Below are 17,171 nucleotides of genomic sequence, written 5' to 3' on the forward strand. Positions count from 1 at the left end.
ACATGAGCAACTGTATCCAGAGTGAGTTTTGGTCTACTGTGTGATTAAGGAAGTGTAAAGGCTGTTGTAGGGCTGGGAGTTTGGCCTAGTGCTTGCCTAGCATGCAGGAAGACTTGAGTTCAGTTCCTCACTACCACATATATAGAAAAGCCAGAGGGCCAGGAGTTAGGCCTAGTGGAAAGAGTGCTAGCTTAGCATGCACAAAGACCCAGGTTTGATTCCTAGGTACCACATATATAGAAAAAAGCTGGAAATGGTGCTGTGGCTCAAGTGGTAGGGCTCTAGCCTCGAGAAAGCCCAAGGACAGTGTTCAGGCCCGGAGTTCAAAGCCCAGGACTGGGGGGGAAAAAAAATTTATATATATATATATATATATGTATATATTGCCGGGCATGGTGGCTCATGCCTGTAATCCTAGCTACTCAGGAGGCTGAGATCTGAAGATCACAGTTCAAACTGAGCCTGGGCTCCAAAGATTGTGAGACTCTCATCTCCAGTTAACCACTAGAAAACAGAAATTAACATTTGGCTCAAAGGGTAGGGTGGTAACCTTGTGCTGAAGAGTTCAGGAACAGCACACAGGCCCAGAGTTCAAGTCCCACGACCGACAAGAAAAAATAAAGGCTGTTGTGGGATGTTTTGAGAAATTCTATGGCAGTCGGTGTAATGGGGCAGTTATATCTCTGGGGTGGACGATGAAGAGTACAAGCAAGTCATTGCAAGTGACTTAATCATTGGTTATTATAGGTATGCTGGTACAGAAATAGGTTTTACCCTCCTGGATTCTTAAAGATTTGGCCACAGTTGATGGCACATGCTTGTGATCCTAGCATTTAGGAGGCTGGGGTAGAGAGATGATGCCAGTCTGGACTATGTAGTTTGTAGTCCACTCTGTCCCCCCTCCCCAGTTGAAAAAGGAATTAATTAGAAAAGTAACAATTATCCTGGGTGTCATTGCAATGTCAAGTTAGTACAAGTGTTTCTGAGCACATACCCCTAGTTTCTGCATCTTTTTTCTTAGTGCATGTTTTTGAGCTACAGGTTCTGCTTCGAGTGGTAATTGTTATGGGGAGGGGAGCAGGATATTCATGATATTACTAGTGGCCCTTTGGACTTGATAAGTAGGCTGGTAATTCCAGGTTAGGATCACCCAGTAGGAACTGAATTTTAACAGCAGAAGAAACTAGAGACATGGGAATTCCAAATGCTGTAAAGGAAGCCTAGTCTTGAATGAGATGTTTGCCTCATATTCTCGTTAGTACTTGAAAGTTACTTGTGGTAAGGGAAAATTGTTTAAGCATGTAACTGCTTAAATGAGGACTATTACCAATCAGTATGCTAAAGATGGTGGGAGCATTTAGAGCAATATAAGGAAATGTTAATACTATCTAATGTTAAGACATTATGAATGTTAAGTGAAAACAAACTCAATTTCGTTAAGCATTATGCAAATGAATGTGATGACATTTTCAGTAATAAGTGACCAAAGTGCAGCTCAAACCTACTGCAACACAAAGTGAACATTTGTTGATTTATGAAGAAGTGAGGGATGGATGGAGTGGAGCTGGCTTTCAGTGAGTCCTAAGACAAGATACCTCACAGACTCATTGTAAAGGTGAGAAGTGGCCAAGCTGTGCAGGTGAGGTGAGTAGTCCTTCAGCATGAGAAAGCTTGTCAATCATTTAGCCAGAAAAGGTAGACTGACTGGCGCAGTGGCTGGAACTGAGGGCCCCCAGTAGAGTCTACATTTCTACCCTACGGAGTATGACTGCCTCAGAACCCATGAGGTTTCTAAATCAGGGTGCCATTATTTAAATGTGATTACTTATGTCTTTCAGCTTCAAAAGATTTAAATAGAATGTTTCATACTAATTAGCATTTACTTGCTACTTAAAATGTGTTATTGCATCTCAATCATTTTCAGAAGGAATTTTCATTCATTCTGCTTACATTGGACAATATGAAGACCAAAATAAATCAGCTTCAAAATTAATAGCACCAAAGAGAGTAGTGGAAATGCCTGTGTTCCTTAGTTCTTCCTTGTAATTAGTGATTAAACATTTTAGAGTTCAGTTTTGTTTCAATAAGTGTCTTGTTTATGGTGTAAATATCTAACTACTTTGTAGCTAAACTTGTAACAGAATTTCCACAGTAGGTTTCTTTTATTCTAGATCAGATTTGTTATAAAGTGATCTGGAGATGTTTTTTTGCAGCTGAACTTTCTGACAGACATTATGTATGTATAGATTATGTGAATTTTGAGCCAAGGTCTTACTGTTTTACAGCCGCAGTCTTGCCTCATAATCATGAGTCACTTGGAACTGCTTCCCAAGTGGTCGGATCTATACAGGGGTGTCCCATACCCATCTTAGAAATTTGGTCCTTATTGTTTAGAATATATAAACTAACAGAAATGGTTCACAAAAATGATTTACTTGTGGACACTTTGACATTTTAGTTATTGCCTGAGCTTCAAGAGAATTGAAGCCATGTGAAATGTATCCTTCCTAGAAGGTGTACATAAGCTTTGATTATGCCTAAAACTTGTTTAATCATAATGTTCAAATGAAAAACAGCACAATTCTTTTTGTTTTTCAGTTCTGGGTCTGAAGAAGCCCAGGTTTTATTCTCATTTGCTACAGATTTCCTTTAAATGCATTGGCAGGATGACAGGTAAGTGGCCCAATATCTGATTGGGAACTACATGTATGAGCGGTTACTGCTGTCTTAAAAGGTGGGTGCAAATTAGATTACAATGGTTTGGCATTGATAAAAATATATACAATTATAAGGTGTATAAGGTGTTCTTTATATAGAAGTCTTTCACTATCTCAAGTGGAAGTCCAAATAGATTGCATTTTTATAGTAAAAGTCTTTATTTTCAAAATGATTGGTTAGCCACAAAGACTTAGTAAACCACCTACCATAAGACTTTGGTAAGAAAGAGATCTGACACTTCAGAATTCCCCATTGCAAACAAAAAATAACACTGATCTGTGGAAAATCAGATTAAAAATGTACCCAATTTGAATGGATATGATTGAAGTAGTTTATTTTCATGTATGAAATACAACAATGAAACCTGTTGGAGTGACAGGGTGAGTTTAATTTATTTGAACATGTAACAAATGAAACCACACTTGTTCTGGTTGAATACTTTTTTTTGAAAAAAAAAAAAAAGAAACTGAGAGGCCTAGAATTAGTTATTCCTAAACATCATTGATTTTTATGGGTTAAGAATATTATGTAACAAGATAGGTTGGGTGTTGTTACAAAATGGGCAGATCCTATACCAGCATTTTTTCTTTTGGCCGGTCCTGGAGCTTTAACTCTGGGCATTGTTCCTGAGCTTCTTTGGCACAAGGTGAGCACTCTACCAGTTGAGCCACAGCACCACTTCCGGCTTTGAGTAGTTTACTGGAGACGAGTTTCACAGAGCTTCCTGTCCAGCTGGCTTCGAACTGTGATCCTCAGATCTCAGCCTCCTGAGTAGCTAGGATTACTGGCAGGAGCCACAAGCCCTAAAAAGTAACTTTTAGGTACGTAATACTTTTGTTGTGAGGGAATTATTTGGGGGCCTCTAGCAAATTGGAAAACTTCTGCCTTGGCCTCAGTAAGAGTGGATGTTTTATTTTTTGGTGCCATAATTGTAGGATAGGCTCATGGACCTTGTTAATACAAACACAAGTAGGGAAAAAACTGGATGCTCAGTGTAAGAACCGGTTGCCTTACATTGAAATAAAGCAGCCATGATTTTCTTCCTTTGGAGTGTTAAGAAATTCTGAATCCCATTTATCTTGCCTTCTAGTATTGGTTCCTTAGTGTAAGTATAAGAATAAAAGCCAGCTGCCATCAAAGTATCTCTTCCAAGAACTTACTACTGAGGAGAGATCTCATAAGAGACCAAAAGTTCTCCTAATGAAAGGAATTTTCTACAAGAGTAGACAGGCCAAAGCAGAGAAAGGGAAATCTGTTCTCTGGATCTGATGGGTGTGTTTCCTACTGGCTGCCCCCAGACACAGAGACCTCTGTATGGATGAGGCTAGGTAGAGTCTTCACAGGGACAAGCTTCAGTTTACTACAAAGTGACAGACACTACTTACTGTTGTGCAGGAAGAAGGCCAGCTGAGGGCAAGGAAGCCCCACTTGGCCTGTAGTCACCAAGAAGTATTCAGACATGACCATCTCTGGTACCCACGAGACTATTGGGCAAACCACACTGCAAAATGAAAACTAGTGGACACAATTTAAATCATCTTAAAACAAGCAAACAATCCGACCATTGGTGACTGTGGAATCTGGAAGAGCGCAGCCCTGGGGAATGTGTACCCTTGTTTAACAGGGGTGGACATTGCATGCTCTGATCTCCTTCTTGTCTTTGCAGCTGGAAAACTGAGAGCTTTTGAACCTTTTCTTCACAGTCATGTAGCGTTCTTGAATCCCACCTCCACACAGTTTGGTGCATTCTGACCAGGCTGTCCATGGACGCATCCTACAGCCTAAAAACACAGTCCTGGTTAGGACCAACAGAATATACACACACACACTAGTGTTGGATTATGTTGAATAGGAGGATCACACAGTCCAGGCATCAAATGAGACCCTATTGTATGTTTCTGGGTAGCTGGAGCAACAGGTGCTGGTCATGTGACCAGCCACTGGTGGAGATGGAGTCTTGTGTATATTTTTGCCTGGGCTGGCCTTGAACTTTGATCCTCCCCATTTCCCAAGTAGCTGGGATTACAAGATTGTTGCTTGGCAACAAAGAATAGTGAACTGTTGGGTTCTTCTCACATTTGTCCCTTTTTCTTATCCTAGGTTGAGATTAAAGCATAGCTCAAATTACCTCCTTTCAAAAAATCAGAAATTAGACGATGCCAGTGACTTAAGCTTTTAGTACTAGCTGCTCTGGAGGCTGGGATCTAGAGGACTAGGTTGAAGATGGGATTGAAGACAATCTGGGCAGGAAAGGCTGTGAGACTCTATTTCCAAAAATAACTTGCAAAATGCCTGGCTGGAGGCATGGCACAAGTAGTAGAACACTAGGAAAGCCAGCAAGCTATTGAGTTCCTGGAGTTCAAATTCTGTCCCAAACAGATCAGAACTACAGCTTCACCTTTTGGGAGTCACGATTCTTAAGGTCTTTAACTGAGATATAATCCTGGACCTAGAAATTGCATTGCCTGTCCCATTACACTGTTGCTTAGGCCAGCTTACTCAGCAGTATAGCTTCAGGTAGGGATTTTAATTTTAATGGGTCCAGAATATTCCAGACAACAAACAAAACTAGCCTCTGTTTTTGTCTTCAAACTACCTTACATAGGTCTGTTGGCCAAAGACCTTCACAGAATCCAGCTCCTCGGTAGACCCCTCTGGCTTTTCAAGTTTGATCTCTCCTCCCTCTTTCTTGTCTCTCTTCCATCAGTATCTCATCTGGTAGGCACACAATATTTGGTGTTTTTGTGTCTTGTGAATTTCTGCTGGCTAGGTTATCCTTCATTCATTAGAAATACAGGTTCTCCAAGACCCAATCCAGTTTATCTGCTCTATTACTTCTTGAATAAGTGTAACACACTTATGCCTCAGGTCCCTTTGCACTTGCTCTGTTTTATTGGTACAGTAATTACTAGGTTTGCCAGGTTGGATCCCAAGTCTGAAGAAGTAAAGCTCAAGGCAAATAAGTTTAAGCTAAACTTTGTGTTAACATTGAAGCCATATAGGCCAGGGCTGTCTTGTCTGAACCACAGCCTTCACATGGATGACTGACTTTGAGAGGTCCTCAATAACATTCTCTACATAGTGTCAGATCTATCTATCTATATCTTTTATGGTCTTCCCCTTTTGCAAAGAGTGAAGTGGGGCTCGAAACTCATAACTGATCTTGAGCAAGATTAGACAAGACTTAGAGTTTTATAGATGTAAAATAAGGGAAGTATACAATTCCTAAAAAGCCATTTGCTTGAAAATTATCACAGAAAACGTAAGAGAACATAATTACCTGCCAAGAGTATAAAGACCCTCCTCCTCCCATTATCTTCTTTATAAAATGATGCTTTCTTAAAATCTTGTATATGAAGACAGTTTCTTCCCTACTCCTTTCTTTGAGCCCAGTGCAGGCCCTCGAGGCAGCCTTACCTGGGAACTGCTCCCCATCGGATTCCTCCTTCAGCTGCTCACTGCGCCGACTCTCTCGGGCCTCCCTCCATCGTAGCTTCTGGAGGGATGGGTTTCGAAGACATTTCCGGATGCGGCATTTCTTTCGCTGCACAGTCTCCGGACAGGGTGCCCCTCCAAACTGAGGTTCCATCTGGATCATCCGAGTTCGAATCATGTGGCCTTTCCCACATGACTTGTTACATTCGGACCACTGGGACCACTCAGTGAGTTCACAGTCAATGGCTGGTAAGACACAGGTGACATGAGTCTATCAGGGCTCGAACAAGGTAATGGTCATTTACTTTGAACAGCTACCTGCTCTAAGCATATAAGAGGTCATTCTGATAAGATACAGGTCTAAGAGGCAGCATGATAGCATCCAGGCCACATAGCAGCAAACAGCAGCAGAGCTGGAGCCAGATCTTGACCTGAATTCTTTTTCTTCTTTACCACTGCTCTTTGAAGTGTTCAGAGCTTCTCTGTGAGCTCTTAAAATACTCTCAGCTTCAAGAGCAAATCTACCAAGTCTTGTGCTGTCTGACCTTTAGAAAAAGGTTAATAAACAGGCATATTAAGTAATCGCAAGGGCTCCAGGCTTTTCAGACTGCCAAAACGTTTGTTTGCTATGTATCAGACACAGAAGAAACCTATGTGAGGATCATAAAAGCCAGAAATATGAAATACGGTAGGAAAGCGGTAATAAGTGATTGATAGGTTATTTTGGCACTCACAAATGTGAAGGGGAAATGACACATTGATCTGATTCTTGGGATGTGGCTTAAGAGGCAAATGATTCCAACCTCTACCATTTGCAAAGCCAGAATCTGGGCTGATCCTAGAAGTCATTTTTAATAGTTTCAGGACTTTCCTCTCCTGTGGGAATTAAGGCAGTTTTCTTAGCAGAATGAGGATAAAAGTATTTTTCTTATTAGCTTATGATGATTAAATGAACTACTGTTCCTAGCCCAGAAAGTGCCTGGTAGATATTCTTTCGCTAAGCCCTGTACACATAAAGACTTTTGTAAGAATTGGTAACTGATGTCATTGGAGGCCCTGGGGCCTTAATCTGTACCTGAGTTAACTAAACATCCAGGTACATCTAAACTAACTCAGAGCTGTCAGGTAGATTATCAGCTAAGGCCTTTGCCTGCCTGATACAGTGTTCAAACTGGGTGCCAGTTGCTAGGTTTTCTCAGAAAAACCTAGGAATTATCTCCTGCTATTTTATGGATGAAGAAATGGAGAAACTGGGATAAGTGATGTGCTAAAGGTTATACACTGTAGTAGGGACAGAGCAAGGATCTAAACCAGGCAGCTAGCTTGAGTACTGGGAAAGGAGACTGAAAGATTGCAGATATGCTCTAGAGGAAGCCTGAAAATGGATCACAGCCAGCAAGTGGGCATGCCTACCTTTTCCCAGGCTGGAGAGCAGCTAGCTCTCTTGGAAGACTGGCCAGAAAAACTAAGTCTCACATCAAAACCACTTAACAGAGACGTTCTTGCTAGGCAGCAACTTTTTGCCCTCTGGTAAGAAGACAGCAAGGAAATAGCCAAGTTTTCAATAGTCATTGACCAAAAGTAAAATGGTTGTAGGAAAGAAGATGAAGAGAATTAAAAAGCTCTGACCCCTGATGTTACACAGGCTGTGGAGAGGTAAAGAAGTAAGGGTGGGTGTCCTGGGCTGCTTCTTCCATGTCTGGCTCCCCAGTAAACCTGGCAACCACTTGGAGTTTGTGTATTTTGCAGGTAGCAGTGAGATTGAAGTGTTTAAATAACTATGTCAAACTAGAGACCCAAGTCCCATATTTCTGGCAGTGTGCTCACAGCACTGAGATCGTGGGGGATGAGAGGAGTTTCCTGACTGAGGGCCCGGAACTTACGACACTCGGGCAGCATGCACTTCTCCACCTGCTCCAGTTCCTCATTACAGTCTCCCAGTTCTGCCAGGGACTTGAGCATCCTCTGCCGGGTCCTCATACCCTTCCCACAGCTCACACTGCAGTCGCTCCATTCCGACCAGGGAGACAGTAAGCACGGGATGGTGTCTAGGTGAAGAGTCAGATATGCCACTGTGAGTAGCTCCTTTACTTACTTTGATCTTGCCCGATGGTGCTCCCCTGTTCTGATAGTTTGTCCCTTGCTCTGGCCCATGGGTTCAAATAAGACAGTTCACTGGAACAAGAAGTGGCTCCTTGAAATACTTTGCTTCTCACTTCATCCCCTTTGGCCTAGATGGTAGTCATGGACCAACTTCAGATGTGGTTAGTAATCTCAGTACAAAAGTGTCCAGTTTAAATGGTCCTGGAGGCCTGTGTAGGGCCTTATTTAGACAAGTGGCCTTTCCCCAAATCATGAAACCAAGGGTATTTTCCATATTGTGTTTTGTGGTATTTCAGTATTCACTGCTCTAGAATGTGTATTTTCTTTTATGCTTGTATACCATACTCCTCATGGCTTGAAAGGACACTGGGCCTGGCTTTCCCGTACTGTCGGCCTGCCCCCATGCCTACTCACGGCACTCAGGCATCATGCACTTCTCTGCCTGTGATGTCTCCGCCTTGCACATAGAACCGTCTGCCGGGCTCATCTTGATCATGCGGTGGCGCTTCTTCATGCCCATCCCGCAGGTGGCGCTGCACTCGTCCCACTCTCCCCACTCGGTCATCAGGCAGCTGCTGGGGGCTAGGCAGTGCGGGGAGTTCACAGTCACACCTACGGCCAAGGGATCTGCCCCCAAACCCTTGGCCTAGTCCCCCAACTCACAGCACTCTTCATTGACAGTGCACTTCTCCGTCTCCTCAGTGGGCAGCGTGCACATGGAGCCGTCCTCCGGGAACTGCTTCACGTACCTCTCCCGGGACCTCGTGCCCATGCCACAGGAGATGCTACAGGGTGACCAGGCGATCCACTCGGACATGGTGCAAGTGGAACCATCTGTAAGGCAACCCAGCAGGTGCTGAGCAGAAGGTGGAGAGACGCCAAGGGATTCTCCCACCCACAGCAGCCAGCTGTCATTCGGGGCACCTTGATAACTGGTGGGCTCAAGATACAAGTCTAAATCTTTAAACCAGCAGGGAATGCTGCTTTTCTAGATGCATGGGGTGTTACTTTTCCTCTCAGGAAAACACATTTAAAAGATGAAGACTGTCTAGTCTGCATATACTTTTAAGATAATACAGTGTGGACCATATGACTGGATGGTTTAAGACCAGTAAATAAAATATTCACCTCACTAGTGTTTTGAGTTCTTAGCCATGTGTGCACAGTGGCTATCATTGAGAACCAATATGGCACATCTCCAGCAGTGAGAAAGAAAGTTCTTTTGCACACTGCTGGAAGGACTTGTAACTCAAAGGTATGATATAAGTTCATTCTTGAGTTATGGTCTAAAAGCTGTAGGTTCCCCAGTTTAGAACAATACATAATGTTATTTCTAAGGATTGTGTGATGGGCTGGGGCCCTAGCTTTATAGGGGAAGCAAAATAAACTTGATCAGGACTCCAGGTATTAAGAATAAGAGAAGCCCTGGGAAGCAGGTAGCACTGTCTTCTGAACTCTCAATCTCACTGCAGGCTTTAGTTTCCCAGCTTCAAAGAAATAAGTCTTCACCATTGATCAGTCACACTTTTCTCCTTCCTGCTCATAGGAAATATACATATGTGTGCATGTGTGTATGGATGTGTTTATTCCCCCTCTAAAGTGCTCCATTTTTGGCAAGATGAGAAATAAGGTATGGTCCGTCAGCAGGGAGTGACCTGTAGTGCACCAGTCTACTCTGTACCCTACTTCCATCCCTTCCCCTCCCTCCCCCAACAAAAAGCCTCACTGCATCTCCAAGAGTGTAAAAACAGAGCAAGAGAACAGAAACAGGCCTTTGTGCTGCAGTCAGCACTGTGCAATCTCTAAATCTGAGCCATTATAACAGAGGCATTAGAAGCCTGTAAAGCAAGCTTGACCTTTGAGCACTGGGAGACATTTTCAAATCATCTTGAAGTTCCTGGTATGAAGCATTCCCTAAACTCAGGCTAAGGTGGAATATGAATGAGGGGCTATGAATGATTATTTCAGAGCAAAAGATTTCGATACAATCTTGGTCAGTCTGTTCACGAGCTTCTTAAAAAGAGGAAGTTGGCTACTTGTTACCTGTAATTTGCTATAAGATTTACATACATTTGTTGGCTCTGTAGTTTATGTATACATTTCGTCCTATGGCTGGGAAGAGGTCAGTCTTACAAGTTATACAGCATATTCTGTATTCAGATGGCTTGTGATGTTGTAGACGGGGGATTTTCTAGTTGAAACCCAGTGACAACTTGGATGAGGTTGATCCCTGCAGGGATATGGCCTGCCTGTGTGAACGACTGTGCACCTCTCTTCCTGAGCTGGTCTCTTACCTTCGTCGCTGCAGCCAGGGCCCATGCATGGCTGGAAGTCCTGGGTGTCGGGACAAGGGACGCTGAGGTCCAGCTGTGCCTTCAGCATACGCTGCCTCATCCTCTTGCCTTTGTCACAGGTGGAGGAGCTGCAGGCGGACCACGGGGACCAGTTGGAGTAGATGCAGGTTTCAGGGGTGTCATCTGCAAAGAGTGTTTGACATGGTTGTCACAGCTAGCCTTTCCTCAGACAAGCTCACTTGGGGAAGAGGGAAGCCTTGGTTCTAGGCCGCTGGAAGCCTGGATGTTCTAAGCACAGCAGCAAGTCTCCCTCCCTTTAAGACATTCTGTTCTAGGCTGTGATCTGACGATCATGGTTCACAGCCAGCCTGGACAGAAAAGTGATCTTACCTCCAACTGCCCAGAGAAAATTCAAGTGTGTCTTAAGTGATTCCAGCCTTGGGGAAATAAAGCTGAGCAAGAACTTGAGACTTTAGTACTAGGACTTTAGTACACATTCACACCCCCAAATTCTAAACAATGGGAACAGTCTCAACATATACCAACATATAAAGATCTTTTCATCACTAGTTACCATCCCTCGCCTTGGCAGACATGTTTCTACCTGTGTTGAAGTTCCTAGACCCTTTTAGAAAGTGTGAGGCTCAGTGGCCTCATACACAGTCGTCATGGGAACAGCAAGGGCAGTAGATGTTCGCTGAGCTAGCATTTTAGCATCATGTTTTATCCCCTCAGTCCTCACAACTCTTCTCTGAGGCAGGTTCTGTTATTATGCTTAACTTAAAGCTAAGGAAAGAGACAGGTTAACTTGTCGCCTGAAAGAATGGACATATGAGATTCTAGCCGATTCCACACAAGAGCTTCAAGCGGCGTCGCTGCCTTTCCCTGGGACTATAGCTCTGGCCCTCTTGCAGAGAAAGTGGATACACCTGTGTCTGCCTTACATGACAATGTGAACATTAAAACAAGTGAACTGAATACTTCAAGCCTATAGAATTCTATTTTCACGCTCATTTTTTGGTAGCATTAGGGCCTTGTACATGCTGGGTACATGGATCATTCATTTCAAAGGACTGATACTGTTAAAATGTATATTCTAACATCTTTACTGTCAATCCTATTTATGTCATATCAAGCATCCATAACCTGATTCTTGATCTTGTGTTTTATTTTTTATGGGGAGGGTGCTGGAGATTGACCCCAAGGCTAATTAAGCCCATGCTCTATCAGATCAAAGGCAATGGCTAAGATTCTTAGCATACATTGGCAGCTTGCTTTCAGAAAAGCAATTTATATTGCCACTTGCAACAACAACAAAAACATACCTTCATCTTTCTCTTCTGGAGCCAGGTCAGCTACAATATCATCAACATTGTCAGGCACGATATTGCATTGTTCCCCCTATAAAAGGAATTTTAATTGAAGGGCTCACACTGAAGAGAAGGGAATGTTCAGGGAGCTCTGGACCAACATTTGCAACCTGACTGAAAAGGAAATCAAGGTTGTCTGAGTGGGGATTCTGCTCATGGCACACATTAGTAGTCAGTTGGAACTCATGATGAAATTTATCTGCCTGGGTCAGATCACTTTTTGAGCATTTCCTTTTGCTCATTTACATTTCAAGCAGTAATTTACATACTAAAACCCTAGGGGGTGGTCAGGACATCCATACCCCACAGTGTTTGGGACCCCAAACACTGTGGTCCTCTTGGGAAGACTTGAACCCATTACCTTCCGAGCAATTCTCTCGATGACAACGCGGGCTACTTGAGTGATAGACCCACCCTCTGGATCGTAGAAAGGACTCTGAGGATGGTCCAGACTGGTCAGGGGCCGAATTTTCTCCTGGGGAATTGTAGGTTTGTTTGGTGACTGCAGAAAAAAAAATGTAGAGTGTGTGAAATAAAAGGTAAAAACTATAATTTGTTAAGACTTGTTTTTGTGGGGCTGGAGACTGATTTCAAAGCCTCACTCTGATGGTAATTTAACAGGTGTAACTACATGTATAGAACTCATGTCAAGTGCAGTGCTTGGGAATTTACAGTTCTAGGCATTACAATTCTTTCATATGTGCTCAGATGTAGAAGCCAAGTTTCAGGGAGGTCATTACTGTTCTAGAATGACAAAACTGATGTGGACCAAGTCCACGACTCCTCCTGCTTCAAACTTCCAGGAAGCAAAATTTAAAATAGGTCAGATGGTAAATATTTTAGGGACTGTGCGTGTGAATTCAGACAGTGTAGTGGGCTAGCAGCCCCACAGGACAGGAAATTGGGTGAGTATTAGCTGGCTTTAAAAACTAAAAATTAGAGTGTAAGATCTGTTTTGAAAACCATAACATATGGATGCCTAGACTGTTCTTCCACTGGTGTTCTGAGGACTACAAATTTTAATTCTGGTTTGGTATGGTGACATCCAACATACCAAAAAACATACCATTCAGAACAGACCCAACTCCTTACCTCTGGATCTGGCCCTGTCTTTATTTTTCCATGTTTTTTTAATTATAAGGGTTACATTATATTCACCAGATAGAAGGTGCATTACTTCACAAACATTGATGCCCTTTCTCATGTCTTGGTCCCCATTTCCCTCTCCCCACCCTCGCCCCTCATTTTGTTTTCCCCCCTTCCCTGTCCTATTTCAAATAACCCAGATAAACATATATACATTATATCAAGGTAAAATGCTGTAACAATACGGGACAGCAAAAGAGATGAGAGATAACATAGTACATTAAGGACAATAATCATTATATGGCTTTTGTTTCTATATCCTGGAGGTCCTTTCATTTAGCATCATACTATATGGCCTTATGTATCTAGGTTTTGTTCTATTATAAATCTCTGCTAGTAGAGCCCAAGGTTTCTACTGATTATGACAAATGAGGGAAACCATTGAGCCTATGTTCCTTTGAGTCTGGCTTACTTCACTTAATATGATTTTTCTAAGTCTTTCCATTTCCTTACAAATGGGGCGATGTCATTCTTTCTGACAGCAGCATAGAATTCCATAGTTTATAAATGCCACATCTTGTTGATTCACTCATCAACTGAGGGGATGTCTTTTTATGGTAAGTAGTGCTGCAATGAACATCATTGTGCTAGTGGATTTAGTATGTCTTTGTTTCTAGACGATTGGGTAAATGCCAAGGAGTGGAATTGCTGGGTCATAGGGGAGCTCTATGTTTAGTCTTTTGAGGAACCGCCATACTGCTTTCCATAGCCGTTGAATGAGTTTGCATTCCCACCAACAGTGTAGTAGCAATCCCTTCTGGCCACATCCCTGCCAGCATCTGTTATTAGCTTTCTTGATCATGGCCATTCCAACTGGAGTGAAGTGGAATCTTAAGAGTTGTTTGATTTGCATTTCTGTTATTGGCCCTGTCTTATATACCCCCCCACACCCCAACTTCTTTCTGTCTTCCTGTTTTGTCTCTGGGTCTTAAGTACACTACCTTCTTATTCTCCTGTAAATCTGTTCATCTCCTGGTCACTGTATGACACTTCTTAGAGCTAGATTCATTGTGTACGATGGTGAGATCATGTTTGTCATCCCTACTGGACTAAGTTCTTTTATGGTAGTGTTGAGTCACAGTTGCCCTTTGTCCAAGACACCCAGAGCAGGGCTGGGCCACAAGGAATTGCTTGGGGAGCATGCCTGTACTGCCATAGGCACACACCTACCTCGTAGGTCACGCCACTGTCGGTGCCTGCATCCCAGGGAATCAGGTCTTGCACTACCTTCTGGACCCAGCCACACTCCTTGGTGCACAGATCCTCTGCAGATAAACCTACGTTCCAGTCAGGACTGGGGCCCATCATGGTCAGGAAGGACATTAGGTGGCGGGTCCTATCCACTGAGAATTCGGCAGAGGGTGCTGCTCTCCTGGAACACAAATACAGAGGTGTGACATTAGAGGAGGCTGAGTGCGTGCTTGGGAGCCATCTGCGCAGCCATGGATGGAGGATGAGAGAGGCAAGAAGAGGCAGATTGCTTGGCCACTGCTGGTTTACACTCATCTCTCTTCCGTGGGACAAACATGTGTTACCCTTATTGTGTACACAGCATTGGTATTACTGATGTATTTGTTTAACTGTTCACTGAGCATCATCTCTTGCTGGAGTGTAAACTCTGGAAAGCAGGGTTTTTGTGTGTGTGTGTTTTTTATGCATGGCTTTGTTCCCAGTACCTGGCATAGGGTACTCAAAAAATATTATACATATACAGATGCACACAAATATACATACTTCCATAATACATACTGTTCTGTATTCACACTCAACTTGTTTGCTTAGCTGATGTTCTGGCCACACCTCCAGCTTAGTTTCATTTTTTTTTTTTAATGGAAGTTTAAAGACTTTTCTGGCTAGGTTGGCTTGAAAGTGCAGTCTTCTAGATCTTGTCCTCCTGAGTAGCTAGCACTGATTACAGGAGTGAGCCACTGGTGTCTGCAGATATTTTTGAAAAAGTGAACAAACGATGCGCGCTGTGTTGAATGTGAGATGAACTTTACAATAAAAATGCTTAACAATGAACCACACATTCACTTACACATTCCCATTTCATCTCTATCACAGTTACAGACTGTTGATTAAAATACAAAGAGGGTACTCCGGAGGGTCATATAACAGAGTTACATTGCAAAAGCATTGAAGGTTCAAGATCAGTGTTCGTTCCATCAGCTTCTAAATTCTGTGCCCCTCCTCTTTTGACTATTCCATCCTGCCTCAAAGGGAGATCGCCCTCTAGAGGCCACCTGTGGTAGGGCTCTGTCTGGGATGAGGGTCTGCTCGCTGACAGGTTCATCTCTGACCAGCTCCAGTTGCTTGAAATGGCTTCCCAAGTCCTCAGCTATGAAGCTGTTCCTGGCCCTCCACCCCCTTGTGCCAAGAGAAGGGCTCAGGAATAGTTGGCTTCATCAGATACAAAGTGGTGATCCACTAAAGGCGCTGGGAAAGAAGAGTCCTATTCAGCATATTCTTGCTGGCCAGCCTAGGTTATTCCATGACAATCCTGCGGGTAGAATTAACGTGTTTTGCATGAAGGCATAGGTGCTGAGGCTTAAAGGCAGCTCAGCAGGACACTACCCTCTAGGCTGCTAATTGTGGGGATCCCTCTGCTATGGACCAACAGCAGTGCAGCAGGCAGCTGCTCCGCTCAGCTGTTTGGGGACACCTGCGCCGCCTCTTGGGACCAGCTACTTCTGTTGTCCTAACCTGACCAAGCCTGTGGAATTACATTGTGGAGTTCTGCTGGGAGACAGGCCTGAACAGCAAGCAGAAGAGGAGGGAAGCCCGTGCAGTGACGCCTGGCACCACCTAATGGAACTGTGCATTCCTGGACAGATTATTGAACCTTTCTGGATCTGTGTTCCAAATCTCTAAAATAGGGATCGTGTGTGTCTACTCTAAAGGATTATGGTGAGTTTCCAATCAGGTAACTTGCATACTGCACCTAACTCAATGTCTGGCATCCATGTTATTTTTGCTACTGCAGGTTGTACAATCCTAATTTGAAAATCCAAAATCTGAAATGCCCCAAAATCCAACACATTTTGATGTACCAAGTGTAAAAAATTCCCACACCATGAAACTTCATTTATGCACAAATTTGTTTAAAAAATACTGCACAAAATCACTTACAGGCTATTATACTGTTCATATGAAACAATGGAGTTTCATGCTTAGAGTTGGGCTTAATTCCCAAAATGTCACATTATGTATATGCAAATACTACAAATCCAAAGAAATGGGACATCAGAGCCACTTGCGTCCCAAGCACTTTGGATATAGGGTACTCAGTTCTGTTACGTCTGTACCAGTGATTAACTACTTCCTCCCTGTTCTGTCTGCTCTGCTAGGCTGGGCACTCACAGAGCTCACCTGGAACTCAGGTGTTACAGCTGCACCCGGAACCTGCTGCCCAGGTTGACTGAGCAGATGGAATTTTGATGTCATTCGCACTCCTTACTAGCTGCAAATCAGGAGCATTCTTTTATTGTGTCTCCATCTAAATACCTACAGCCAGGGTGCGGGACGGGGGGGGGGGGAGTTCAGGGGGGATAAGATGCTTTTTAAGGAAGACTACAAACCATCGAGCAGCCACGCTAACACCGTCTGTTACTCATTTAGCCAGCCTAGGTTGGGAGATGTTGTGCACTTCTTTGGAATGTAGGCCAGTGCACAGCAGCTCAATTCTAAAGGGAGCTGTGGCAATGCTCACCAATGGACTCTGGGCAGGGGGTGGGGGGACATGGCCCAGGCCTGTCTCCCTAATCACACTAGAACATCCAGTAGGGCTGCTTTTAGTTTCCCAGCTCGCCTTAACCCTCAGAAAAGCCAATCCCCCCCCCCCCCCCAAGCAGGTCTCTTCCATTGCCTTTCTTTCTTCTTAAGTTGTGATTTTGGTCAGGTTAGCCAAGCTTATCCTGTACCTTATGGGTAACACTATTTCACAGGGACAACCTAAAGGAGACAAAACTAGCTCTACTGAGGAATTGCAGAAACCAATCCAGTTCCACCCCAACCAATCCTCCTGACCTTTGTCCAGATGAGGACATAACCATTCTAGAATACAGCTGGTTCTCAGCCAGTGCACTTGGACCAGATCTATCATAGC

General features: G+C 43.6%; 1 protein-coding gene across 1 annotated transcript in view; it reads right to left on the minus strand.

Annotated features, from left to right (window-relative positions):
• Positions 1 to 3,481: 3,481 nt before the first annotated feature.
• The window catches only part of Spon1 (spondin 1), a 259,657-nt gene continuing 245,967 nt past the window's right edge, over positions 3,482 to 17,171 (minus strand). The window contains exons 8-16 of the mRNA XM_090348107.1: positions 14,237 to 14,438; positions 12,282 to 12,422; positions 11,876 to 11,951; positions 10,551 to 10,733; positions 8,920 to 9,090; positions 8,671 to 8,838; positions 8,037 to 8,201; positions 6,136 to 6,399; positions 3,482 to 4,499 (exon numbers count right to left, since the gene is read on the minus strand). Of these exons, the coding sequence (XP_090204233.1) occupies positions 4,336 to 4,499; positions 6,136 to 6,399; positions 8,037 to 8,201; positions 8,671 to 8,838; positions 8,920 to 9,090; positions 10,551 to 10,733; positions 11,876 to 11,951; positions 12,282 to 12,422; positions 14,237 to 14,438 (1,534 nt within the window). The 3' untranslated portion in view covers positions 3,482 to 4,335. The remainder of the gene's footprint in view (positions 4,500 to 6,135; positions 6,400 to 8,036; positions 8,202 to 8,670; positions 8,839 to 8,919; positions 9,091 to 10,550; positions 10,734 to 11,875; positions 11,952 to 12,281; positions 12,423 to 14,236; positions 14,439 to 17,171) is intronic.

Source organism: Megascapheus bottae, chromosome 16, assembly GCF_031878675.1.
Source record: "Megascapheus bottae isolate mThoBot1 chromosome 16, mThoBot2.hap1, whole genome shotgun sequence".
In the NCBI taxonomy this organism is placed as follows: domain Eukaryota; kingdom Metazoa; phylum Chordata; class Mammalia; order Rodentia; family Geomyidae; genus Megascapheus; species Megascapheus bottae.